The following is an 11998-nucleotide window of genomic DNA, read 5'->3' as shown; positions in this document are numbered from 1 at the left end:
GGGAGGGAGGGCGGGCAGAGGAAACAGCCAGGGCCACAGAAGGCTGTGCGTTCTGTTTAATTACCTCTAATCGTCTTTAAAAACCAGCACAAGAATCCACTCCAGGTCGCATCACCTCCCCATGTGGTGCAGTGGCATTTGTCTAGACAACCCCCACCCCCACCACCCACACACACAGGAAGTGACTCATCCCAGGGGCACAAGGCCTGAGGAAGGCACGGCCTTCTGCCTGCCCCGTGGCCCTGAGACAGGGAAGAGGCTGCGTCCGGGGGGTCCGAAGTGACCTCCAGCCAGCCCAGCCCCGTCTCTCTCTTTGGTTTTGTCATTAGAAAAATAAAAGCGACAAGTCCTGGCAGGGACCAGGTGTTGCACGGTCTTCTGTTAAAAACACAGGCGAGGACGCGGACTGCCTGCTCACAGGACGTCCGCCCGCTTGTCCCGCACGCGGCTGCGCGCCTTGGTCCTGGCTCTGAAGGCCGCCGCGTTGTACAGGTGCTGGGGGGGAGAAGAGTGAGGGCCGCATGAGCAGGGCAGGCGGTGGCACCGGCCCCTCCTCCAGCCCCCGCAAGCTCGCCAGGCCAAAGCAGTAGAGGGGGAGAGAAAGGGGGCGAACCTTCTCGAAACGGGAGATCTTGCAGGCCTTCAGGGCGGCCGCATCCAGCACCAGCACCGGACCCAGGCCGAAGATGTCCCGGAGCAGCTCGTTGTTCTGGGGGCCGAGAAGGCCATGAGCTCGGGTCCACATGGCACCACCCCGAGGGTGCCCCCTCCCCCTCTGCCCGCCCACCTGGAGGTGGTGGTGCATCCCGGAACCCAGCGCATCCTTGAAGGCGGCGTAGACCCGGCGCCGAGCCCAGCTGTCCACGTAGAGCACCTCGAGGCCGAAGCGGATGGTCTCCTCCTCACACTCGCCGCCCTGCAGGTGAGAGGGGCCAGGACTGGGCTCGGCGGCTGTGCCCGGGGGTCGGGGGGTTGCACCCGCGCGGGGCCGCGCCCTTCTGCGCACGCACCTCGACGAAGTGCAGCACCGCCCGGAAGGTGGAGCGCTGGCGCCGGCGGTCGGCCTTGGCCCGGTACTTGTTGCTGTCGGTGGCCAGAGTGCGCAGCTCGCCGCAGAGGGCCTCAGTGTCCTCGTAAGCAAAGTCCTCCTGCAGCGGAGCCGGGGAGGACACGGGGGCCGGGCCTGAGCGCTGCTGGCCAGGAGCCCAGTGGGGTCGCCCCAACCTTGCCTTTCCCCAAGGGAGCAGTGTTCTCCTATGCCTGACCCCTGATCCCTCTTCCTTGGTCCGTGCCTGTGCCAGACACCCCAGCCAGGGGGCCCCTCAGAGCACCCGGCATCTGAGTCTGGGGGGGCCGCGTCCCCTCTGTAGTGACCTCAGGCTGCCTTGCTCTCTAGGGCGGCCCCTGCACCCCGCCCCAGACGGGCAGGAGGCGTCAGCAGGCACCCTCCCAAGTACGCCCCGGGCGCTCACACCTCAAGGTCCCGGGCGAGCTCAAAGAGCAAGGCGATGGTCTCGCCGGCAGCCATCCGCAGGTTCACACTCTCACTGGACAAGAGCTGGGGCAGCCGGGGCAGCTGCCTGGGGAAGGGGCAGGCTGAGCCATGTGTGCGGGTCGGGGGGCCTCTTCGCCCTGGCCCTCCCGCTCCCGGGGCGGGGGCGCAGCGCCCCTACCTGTCCAGGATGGGGCCGATGTGCGTGCTGGGGCAGATGGTGAGGAGCAGCGCCCAGGCCTGCAGGGCAGCGCAGAGCAGGCCCTGCAGGCTGGCGGGGACCACCGGGCTGGAGTCCCGCCTGCTGCAGGACCGGCTGAAAACACCTTCCAAGCAGGTGAGGCAGGAGACCAGGTCCTGGGGGGAGGGGCAGGCGCACAAGGAGGCAGGGGAGGGTCTCAGGGGCAGAGCTGGAGCCTGGGGGGGCTCTCCCGCTGGGGCCTCTGGGTCACTCACCTCAATGTCCGCGGCAGCCACGTAGCAGCCCAAGCCGAGAGCAGATGCGCACTGTTGGGAGGAGGGTAAAGCCTGGTCATGGTCAGAGGCAGGCCCAGGCTCCCCACCACGGCCGGGGCTCACCCTCAGAGACGGGGGAGCCTGGAGGCAGAGGGGGATGAGGTGAAGGAGGGCTGGCCTGGACCGAGGACACTCACGTGGAGCCGGGCAGCAGGGCTGGCTGCGCTGTCGCTGAGCACAGAGACAAGCAGTGGCTGCAGGCTGCGGAAGAATTCCTCACCCTTGGGGCCAGGGCCCAGCTGCACGCACAGCAGGCCCAGCACGGCCGCGGCGAGGGCCTGCTCCTCGCCCTTGCCTGCGGGAAGGCCTGCGGTCAGTCCAGGCAGCGAGGACCAGCACCCAGCCGGTTCAGGGCCGCCCCCCTGCACCTCAGGGCCCAACCTTTCTTGAGGCACTTTTCCAAGGCGTCGGCCAGGGTGAGGCGGCGCTCCAGCAAGAAGTCGGGGAGCAGACGGGCTGCGAGGGCCAGGCGCAGGCTCTCGAGAGCACCCTGCCGGGTCTTGGCACTGGGGGACAGAGAAGGGGTTTTGTGGGCCAGCCAGCCCTGGCACCCGGTGCGGGCTGAGCAGGGGCACGGGCCGGGGCTGGCTGGAGGCTGGGGTACCTCTTGTCTGTGAGGCAGTCCACATATTCCTTCACCTTCTCCTCAAGGTCCTCCTGCTGACCCTGCTCTTCCACGGCTTCCCCCCCTGCAAGGCCAGCTCGTCATGCCCCTTCCGGCCCTACCCCCGGCGCCCCATGGGGTCCCCGCTGCACCCCGTCCTCTCTCACCCAGGCCTTCCTCGGCGGCGGCGCTCAGCTGGCTGGCACACTCGCTGGTAGTGCTGCGGGCCTCACTGGCTGCCTCGTCCTCACTGGAGCCTGAGTCAGCCTGGGTGCTGCTCCGGGCACCTGGGGAGGGTGGGACAAGGGCGCTCAGTCTGTCCTGGTTGGAGGCGTGATGGCGGGGGTTACCTCGCCAGCCTCATGACCTTGCGGGACAGGATGCTGCCCTCCTCAAGGCTGGCTGATGCCTGAGACCCTGAGCCAGGAAGGCTGCCTGCGGTGGGCAGGCTCCAGGCCCCACCTTGGACAACCTGGCAGGCTTGGTGGGCAGGGCCTCCTGAGGCTTGAAGTGTGTTTTTAGGAGAAGACGTGAGCTGGGCCAAGGCAGAAGGGGCTGCCCAGACCCCACCTTGGTCTGGAGGGGCACATCCAGGCAGATTCTGGGGGGGCTGGATCACCGGCCCAGATGATGCCCCAAAAGGCCAGGGCCTTGGATTACAGTCTGATAGACCCAAGATCCACATCCCTGCTGCACAGCTTGACTGGGGTAACCAGGTGAGGGGCCTTAGTCTTCAAAACCTCACTTTCTCTGTCTGCAAAAGAGGTGAAAGGCACCTCTCTGGGGCCAGCAATGCAGACAGTAAGTACACGGGTGACTCGTTTCGGCTCTTCGTGTGGCTCAGCCAGCTTACCCACCAGCCTGGGGGCCGAGATCCAGCTCCTAGTGGGTGTGGGTGGGTGCCCCAGGCCTCAGGCACATGCTCTCCTGAGCTCCCCTGGGCCACGCCAGGCCTTCGGCCCAGACTGGATGGACACACAGGCTCTTCTGGACCCTGGGACGTACAGAGTGCCAAGTGGCCCCTGGCTTCGGGAGCCCTTGGCAAAGGGGAGCAGAGAGTGTGCGGGTCAGCAGCAGAGCTGGACACCCACGTGTAAGGGCAACAGCTGCCGCCGCAGACCCAGACAGCTGCTGGTCGCCAGGCTGGCCCTCCGGGGTTCGGGGGTGTGTGTGGCGGAGGATAAGGCTGCAGAAGTCAGACCAGGGCCCAGGACGGGGTGGGGAGACAGCCTGTCTTCAGGCATCCTCAGAGGAGCCTGGGCCTGCAGAGAGGGGAGGTTGGCACGGCTGTTGAGTGGTGCATCTGGGATAAATCAGAAGGTTAGGATTGACATCTGTGCATATGCTAAGTCGCTTTAGGCGTGTCCAACTCTTTGTGACCCTATGGACTGTAGCTCACAGGCTCCTCTGTCCATGGGATTCTCCAGGCAAGAATACTGGAGTGGGTTGCCATGTCCCTCTCCAGGGGATCTTCCCGATCCACCCTTGTATCTCCTGCACTGGCAGACGGTTCTTTACCACTAGCGCCACCTGCCCATAAAACTGACATACACAGGAGTGTAGGGAACAGAATCTCCAAAGCACAGGGAGCCCCACGCAGCACCGGCTCAGAGTCTGCATGTGCGCCAGAATACACAGATGCTGCACACACACAGGTCGACCGGTGTATGTCTAACTACGTCACGTTGCTGCACACCTAAAAAATCACTACAGTAAATCAAACACACACCAAAATAAAAATTCAGCCAAAACAGAAGGAGAGAGAGAACAGGGGATAGAGGAGGCGAGAGGGAACGGAGGAGAAACGGGGGAAGGAGAAGGAAGAAAAGGGGCGTGGGGACCAGCCACCCGGAGCAGCCTCCTCGCCCAGGACGGCCTTACCTCCGGACCGAGATGCCGTGGTGCCTGGAGCGCGGGTCAGGCTTTCTGCTTCCCCCTCTGCTTCCTCCTTCTCTCTCATCTGTCGTTCTCTCTTCCTCCTCCTCCCTTCCTCTCCTCTCTCATTCCCTCTTTCTCTTCCTTCTCTATCTTCCTGCTCTCTCGTTCTCCCTTTCTTGATTCCTTCCCTTCCCCCTCCTGATTCCCTCTCTTCCTTCCTGTTGCCGTCCTCCCTGCCTTCTCCCTTCCTCTTTTATTCCTCTTTCTCTTCTGCTCTCCCTTCCCCTCTTTCCTGTCCCTTCTTTCTCTCTTGCTTTCCTTCAGATTCCCTCCGTTCTCTTTCCCTCTACCCTGTCTGTCCTTAACTCGCTTCCTTCATCTGTCTCTGATTCGTTATTTCCTTCTCTGCATCTCCTCCTCCTTCCCTGCCCCTCTCCCTCCATCTCTGCTTCTGTGTCTTCCTCCCCTTCCTCCTCTTCTCCCTCCCTGCCCTCTCCCTCCCTCCCTGCTTCTCTATTTCTTTCCCTCATGCTTGTTTCCGTTTCTTTCTTTCCTGCTCTTCCTTCCTTCCTCTCTCTGCCTTTCCATTGTCCTTCGGCTCTTTCTCTCCCTTTTTTCTGTCTCTCTCCCTTGCTTCCTCCGTTCTTTTTGTCTGTCTTCCCTCCCCTTCCTTTCTTCCCTCCTCTCTCTCCTGCCCCCTTTCACTCTGCTTTGCTCCTTTCTCTTTTTTCCTCTTTCCCACTATCTCCTTTTCACTCTTCTTCCTCTCTTCCCCTTCCTCTATTTCCTGTTTCTTTTTCTCCCTCTCAATCTCTCTTCTTTCTCGTCCTCCTTTTCCTCCCTCTCGTTATCTGTCTCCCTTCCTTCCCCTGTATTTCATCTTTCATTCTTCCTTTATACTTTCCTTGGATCCTCCCTTCTCCCTCCCTCCCCCCGTTTCTTTCTCTCCCGCCCTTCCTTTCTTTCCGTTTCTTTGTCTCTTCTCTTTCTCTCTTGTCCTTCTTTCTCCCTTGTTCCTTCCTTCTTGTCTGTGTCTGTCATCTCCCTTCCTTCCTGTTTCTCTCTGACTCCCTCCTTCCCTCTGTCTTCCTTTGCCTGTTTTCAGTCTTTCCCCTTCCTTCATCTCTTGCTCTCTCTCCCCTCCACTGTTCCTTCCTTTCTTCTCTCTTTCCATTCCTCTATTTCTGTCTTTCCTCCTTCCTACCCCCGTCTCTCACTCTTCTCTTTTTTCTCTTACGCTCTGTAACTCTGTAACTTCCTTCTTCCTCTGGTTTTCTTTTGCTCTTTCGCCCTTCTTCTCTCACTCTCTTTTGCTTTAACTCTTTCCCTCTTCGTTCCTTCCCCTCTGTGCTTCTCTCTCCCTTCCTTTCTCCATCTCTTCCTCTTTCTTCCTCTCCCCTCTCACGCTCCCCCTCTTCTGCTGTCTTCGTCTCTTTCTCGTCCTTCTCCGCTTCCTTTCTTCCTCTCCCTTTCTCTCTGTATTTCTCTCATTCCCCCTTTTCTGATTCTTCCCGCCGTGTCTCTCTTTCTCTCCCTCCGTCCCTCCTCTCTCTCCATTTCTGTGTCACTTACTTTCCGTCCTCCTCTACCATCCTTCTCTTTCCTCCTTCTCTAATTCTCTCCCCTTCTTTCCCTTTACCATCTGCCTGTTTTTCTCTCTGTATCGTTTTCTTCTATTTCCTTGTGTCTTTTTCTCCTTCCCTCCCTTTCTTGATTCCTTCTTTCCTTCCCTTTCCCCGTCTCTGATTCCGTCTCTTCCTTCCTCCCTTTCCTCTCTCACTGCATCTCTTTCCCTATTTATCTCCCCTCCTCTCACTCGATTCCCTCCTCCTTTGATTTCATCATTCCTCTCTCTTCCTCTTTCCGCTTTTGTTCCTCTGCCTTCCTTCCTCTCTTCCTCTTTGTGATTCTTTCTTTCACTCTTTCTCTAATGCTTTCTCCTTCCATTTCTTCCTTCCCTCCTCTCATCTTTCTATCATCCTTTGTCTCTCTTTCTCTCCTGCTTTTTCTGTCTTCTCTCTCTCTTCCCCTCTATTTCTTTCTCTCTCTCCCTCATGGTTTCTCTTTTTGTCTCTATCTTCCTTCCTCCCCCTATTTCTTTCCTTCTCTCTCCCTTCCTTTTCTTCCCTTCGTTCCTCTTTCGCTCTTTCCTCCTTCGTACCTTCCTCTGTCTCTAGCTTCCTTTCTCCCTTACTCTTTCTTCTTCCTCTACCTTCCTTCCTGTTTCTCTTTATCTTTCCGTCCTCTCTCCCCCCTCTCTTGCTTTTTGCCTGCCTGCCTTCCTCACCTCTTCCTGGCAGTTTCTGCCTTCGTCTCGCGCGCGCGCTCCCTTTCGGTTTCTCTCCGTCTGTCTCTCCTCTGCTTCTCTGCCTTGCTCTCTCCTTCCTCTCCTGGCTCACTCTAACTCCTTTCTGTCTCTCTTTCCTCCGCCTCAGCCCTTCTCTCAGTCTTTATCTTTCTTCCTCTCTACGTTCCTCCCTCTCTTTCTCTTCGTCTCTCCCTTTCTTTCTCCTCCCTTCCTTCCTCTCCATCGGTTTCTCTGTGTCTCCCTGTTTGTTTCCTTCCCCATTCTCTTTCTCCCTTGATTCCTCCCTTCTTCTTCCAGTCCCTGTGTGTCTCCTTACTCTTCCTGACCTTTCTCACTCTCTCCCCTCTCTCCCTTACTTCCTTTTCTCTTTCTCTCTCTGCCTTCCATTGTTCCTCTTCCTTCCCTCACTCTCTCCGCTACTCTATTTCTCTCTCCTCCTCCATTCCTCTCTTTTTCGCTCTTCAGCTCTTTCTCTTTCCTTTCTGATTTTCTTTTGCTTTCTCTCACTTTTCCTTTCTCTTGCTTATGTTACTGCTTCTCTCCTCTTGCTCTCCTTCCTTCTCTAGTTTCATCTCCCCCTTGTTCTTTCCTTCCCTCGTCTCCCGTCCTTTCTGTGTCTCCTCCTCTCTTACTCTTTCTGTCCTCTCTCTTTCAGTCTTTCTCGAGTTCTCTTCCCCTCTCTCTCTTCTTTCCCTCCTCTTCTCTTACTTCCTATCACTTCCTTCCTGTCTCCCTTCTCCCTTCTTCCCGCCATCTCTCAATTTTTTTTATTCTCTTTCACACTCTTCATTTCCACCCTTCTTTGTCTCACTCTCATTCTGTCTCTAGTTTGCTTCCTCCCTCTCTCCCTCCCTGATTCTCTTTCTCCTTCCTACCCCTGCCTTTCTCTCTTTTGTCTCCCCTCCTTTCTCGCTACCCTTCTCTTTTGTTTCTTTCCCTTTACCCTCTTTCTCTTTCCCTCACTCTTTCTCCCCTCCCCCCTCCCCCTTTCTCTGATTCTGTCTCTTCCTTCTCTCTTTCCTGTCTCACCTCCTCTTTCTTCCCTCTCTGTCTTCCTTTCTCGATTCCTTCCTTCTTTGATGCCTTTTCTTTCATTTCTCTTTCCTGTTCTTTTTCTCCCTCCCTTCCTTGCTGCCTCTGTTTTTCTGTCTGTTCCTTCCCCGTTTCTTTCTTTCCTTCTCTCTCTCCATTTCTCTTTCACTTTCTTTTCCAGTATTCCTTCTTCTCTCCATCTTTCCTCCTTCCTATCTCACTTTGTATCTAACTTCCTTTCTTCCTTTCTCTCTATTCCTGCGCTCCCTGATTCCTTCCTTCCTCTCTCTTGCTTTCTCTTTCTCTCACCCTTCCTTTCTGCCCTTCTCTCTCTTGCTGTCTTCCTTCTTCCTCCCTTCCTCCTTCCCCTGTATTTCTTTGTCTTCCTTCTTCCTCCCTTCCTCCTTCCCCTGTATTTCTTTCATTCTTCCTATGACCCTCTTTCTCTCATTCCTAGGAATTTCCTTGGTCGCTTCCTATCTTCCTTCCTCTTTCTCCTTTGTCTCAGCTATTCTCTCTCTCTCGCTTCCTTCCTGATTCTCTTTCTCTTTTTGTTTCACTCTAGTTCTGTTTCCCTATCTTTCTCTTTCCTTCAATTTCCTTGTCTCTTCCATTCTCTTTCTCCCCTTTCTCTCCTTTTCTTCCTCACTCCCCATCTCTCTTTCTCCCTCCCTTCCATCCTTCTGGCTCTCTCCTCCCCTCTTTATCTTTCTCCCTTGATTCCTTCCTTCTGTCATTTCTCTCTATTGATCTGTTTCCCTTCCTCTCTTTCCCTCTCTCTCTTTCCTCCTTTCTGTTTTCCTTTCTTTCCATGTATTTCTCTTTGATTCTTTCTCTCCTCTCTCCCCTTCTCTTCCTCTTGCTGTCTCGCTCCCTTCCTTTCTTCCTTGATGCCTCCCTCCCTTCGTCTTTCTCTTTTTTTATCCTCTTCTCTCCCGTTCCTTCCCTTGTTCCTATTACTCTCTTCCTGATGCTCTTTCCTCCTTTGCTCTTGTGCACTTTCTCTGACTTCCCTCCTTCCTCCCTATCCCCGCCCCCACTCTGTCCCCTCCTTCCTGGCTGTGGCTCTCTCGCTGTCTCTCTCATCGTTCCCCTCTCGGTCCGTTTCTCTGTCTCTCGTCCTCCCTTCCTTGATGCCTGCCTTCCTCTCCGTCTCTCTAGCCTCTCTCTCCTCCTCGCTCCCTCTTTCCTTCTCTCTCCTTGGTTGATCTCTGCCCTTCTAACTCCCTTTCTGTCTCCAGCTTGCTTGCTTCCTCTCTCACACTCTCACTCCCCCATCTCCCGTTTCTTCTCTCTCGCCTTCTCGTTCTTCACCTCTGGTCTCTCTCCCTTCATTTCTTCCTTCCTCTCTGTCTCCTCCTCTCTCTTCCTATTTATCTTTCTTTCTCCCTTGATTCCTTCCTTCTTCCAGTCTTTCTCTCCGTGTCTCTCTCCCTTTCTTTCTCTTAGTCTTTCACGCTTTTTTTTCCTGTCTCCTTCCCTATCCTTTCTCATCTCTTATGTTTTCTATCCTCTTTTCCTCTATTTCTCTCTCATCTTGTCTTTCCATTACTCTCTTTCTCTCTTTCCTCCTAACTTTTTTCTACCCTTCTTCCCACCTTCCTTCCTCTTTCCCTTTCCCTAACTTCCTTTCTTCTGATTTTCTTTCACTCTTTCCTTCTCTCCCTTCCTTTCTTGATTCCTCTTTCTGCCCTTCCTCCATTCCCCTCTATTCCTTTTGCTTTAACTCTTTCTTCCTTTCTCATTTCTCTCTCTCCCTTCCTTCCCCCCTTTCTTTCTCTCCTGCCTTCATGTTTGTCTGTCTCTACATTTTGCTCTTCCTCTATCTTCTTCCGCTGTCTTCCCTCATCTCTTTCCCTCATTGTTTTCCTTCCTTCCCCTCTCTCCCCTCCTTTCTTTGTCGCTTGCTTCCTTTCTTCCTCTCTCATGCTCATTCCCCCTTTTCTCTCCTCTGGTTCTTTATTCCCTTCTCTTCCTTCCTCTGTCTCTATGTCCCTCTCTTTCTGCAATCCTTCCTTTCTTGATTCCCTCCTTCCTTCCTCCAGTCTGTTTCTCTGCCTCGCTTTCTCCTTCTCTAGCTTCCTTTCTCTCTCCTTTTATTCTCTTTCTCTGCCTTTCTTGCTTCCTCTCTTTCTTATTCTCCCTTCCTGATGGCTTCCTCTCACGATGTCTCTCTTGCCATTCCTTTCTTCCTCTCTCTTCTCTCTCATCCTTTCGCTGTCTCTATTCTCCTAGTTTCTTCCTCTCTCTCTTGTCTATTTCTTGCTTTCTAGGCTTGAACCCTCTAAATTCTCACCTTGTTGGCAGGTCTCCTAGTTGTGAGGTGGTTATCTCCAGACTACTTCCTTAGAGTGGACTCCGACCACTACACAGCACCTCCAGCGCCCTGTAATAACCTACCTGAGCTAAGGATCTGAAAAAGAATCCTTACAGGAATCTGTACAGCAGAATCAAGTGGCTACAGAACTCGAACACAACGCTGTATCTCACAGACAGTGCAATAAAGCTTGCAAATGAAAGGACGCACTGCTCACTCTACTCTCCTCAGGCCTTGGCGAGCTGCTCTCGTGCCACACCCTTGGAGCCTGAGGCTTCATCCCAAGGCTGCACGGGGGTGGGGCTGAAGGACCTGAACAGGATGGGAGACAGAAAGACCCGACTTAACCGTAGTGCCTGGTCCTGACTGGCTGTGACCACAACTTAGGGATGCAGGCTGGCCCTCGATCAGCTAAGGCAATCTTAGTCAGGCAGCTGCTGGGCAGGAAGGGCTGTGAAAAGTTTCTGGGCACCACAGCTCCTGTTGCCCGGGATCCCAATTAAAGACTGCTTCCTTTGAGTTCACCCCACCTCCACACCACAGCATCCTTAGCACAGCACTTTTGCAGAATCTGGGGCTTGTCTGTCAGGTAGAAGCAGACAGCAGGAGCCTGAAGGGCAAGAGGGAAGCGGTGATGAGTCACAGACTCTTGGCTGTTTCTTTGGGCACTTCCCACTCAAACTGACAACCCAGGAAAACAGCTTTCCCTAAGAGCCATGAGGGTTGGGCTTGCCCGATTTAACAGACTGGGGCAGGAGAAGGTGCTACCCGCCTTGTGGCCGCTTCTTGTAACAGGAACTTTAAAACCCGCACTTCAGAGCAGTTAAATAAATCAATTGCAAGAGCTGAATTTTACACTTTTTTAAAAAACAAAAATCAACTGAAAAGATGCTCAGCATCGCTAATGATTAATAAATGCTAATTAAAGTGACAATGAAGTAACGCATCACACAAGTCATCAAACAGTCACTACACAAAAACCACTAGAGGAGAAGAGACTCCTACAGCGCGACTGGTTCAAACAGCCACTGCAAACAGCCACGCTGCAGGAAAACTAAAGGTTCTGTAAAACCAAAGGGCAGTGGTCCCACAAGCTCTGGGAACCCCAGTCCGGGGCCTATACCCAGAGAACACCATCCTCGAAAAGACACATGAAACCCAACCGTCCTTGTGCCATAACCCAAAATAGAAGACCAACCAAAACCACGGAAATGTCGAACCACAGATAAATGAGGAAAAAAGGCTTGCAACAACCACTCCATGGACTGGTGCTCAGCCAGTAAACAGAATGAAATCATGCCCTCTCTGGGCACTTGGACCCAGCAAGACATGATCACACTAAATAGACAAAGTCAAACTCAAACATTGCTTATAACACTTAGAAGTGCTATCTAAACACTGATACAACTGAGGTACTAAAAAATAAAACAGATGAGATACTGAAAAGGAACTTAGATTTACCAAAAGTAAAAGTTAGAGAGGAGAATAAATTAGGACATTGAGATTGTGGTTTTCTGTCAAATAAATACACACCCCACACATATAAATATATATATATATTTAACAAGCAAGGACATATGAGATAGCACAAGGCACTCTACTCAACACTCTGTAATAACCCACATGGGTAAAACACCCGAGAAAGAACAGGTAAAAGTGTATGTGTGGCTGAATCAGGTTGCTGCAGAAATAAAAAAGAGCACTGCGTATCACCTACAATGCAATAGAACGGAAATGATATTTTTAAAAAATAGAGTGGGGCCCACCTATTCTACTGCACAAGGCCAGTGTCACCTGGGCAGGGTCAGAGTAGTGAAGCCTGAACTGGCTTGGGTCCCAGGGTGGCCTGGG

At 54.0% G+C, this 11998-nt stretch overlaps 1 protein-coding gene across 4 annotated transcripts in view; it reads right to left on the bottom strand.

The window, feature by feature from the left end:
* Positions 1 to 41: 41 nt before the first annotated feature.
* Positions 42 to 11998, bottom strand: part of IFRD2 (interferon related developmental regulator 2) — a 29562-nt gene continuing 17605 nt past the window's right edge. The window contains exons 1-12 of one of the 4 annotated variants that reach the window (XM_069561955.1): positions 4494 to 7057; positions 2780 to 2899; positions 2613 to 2697; positions 2390 to 2514; positions 2146 to 2303; positions 1949 to 1999; positions 1674 to 1849; positions 1475 to 1580; positions 1011 to 1148; positions 788 to 916; positions 614 to 709; positions 42 to 495 (exon numbers count right to left, since the gene is read on the bottom strand). In XM_069561955.1, the coding sequence (XP_069418056.1) occupies positions 415 to 495; positions 614 to 709; positions 788 to 916; positions 1011 to 1148; positions 1475 to 1580; positions 1674 to 1849; positions 1949 to 1999; positions 2146 to 2303; positions 2390 to 2514; positions 2613 to 2697; positions 2780 to 2899; positions 4494 to 4572 (1344 nt within the window). In that variant the 5' untranslated portion in view covers positions 4573 to 7057 and the 3' untranslated portion in view covers positions 42 to 414. Of the gene's footprint in view, positions 496 to 613; positions 710 to 787; positions 917 to 1010; positions 1149 to 1474; positions 1581 to 1673; positions 1850 to 1948; positions 2000 to 2145; positions 2304 to 2389; positions 2515 to 2612; positions 2698 to 2779; positions 2900 to 4493; positions 7058 to 11998 lie in introns of those variants that run through there. The other 3 variants (XM_069561956.1, XM_069561957.1, XM_069561958.1) reach the window with 3 other exon arrangements.

Source organism: Ovis canadensis, chromosome 19 (assembly GCF_042477335.2).
Source record: "Ovis canadensis isolate MfBH-ARS-UI-01 breed Bighorn chromosome 19, ARS-UI_OviCan_v2, whole genome shotgun sequence".
NCBI classification, from domain to species: Eukaryota; Metazoa; Chordata; class Mammalia; order Artiodactyla; family Bovidae; genus Ovis; species Ovis canadensis.
The sequence above is the reverse complement of the archived record's forward strand: the minus strand, read 5'-3'. Positions and strand labels throughout refer to the sequence as shown.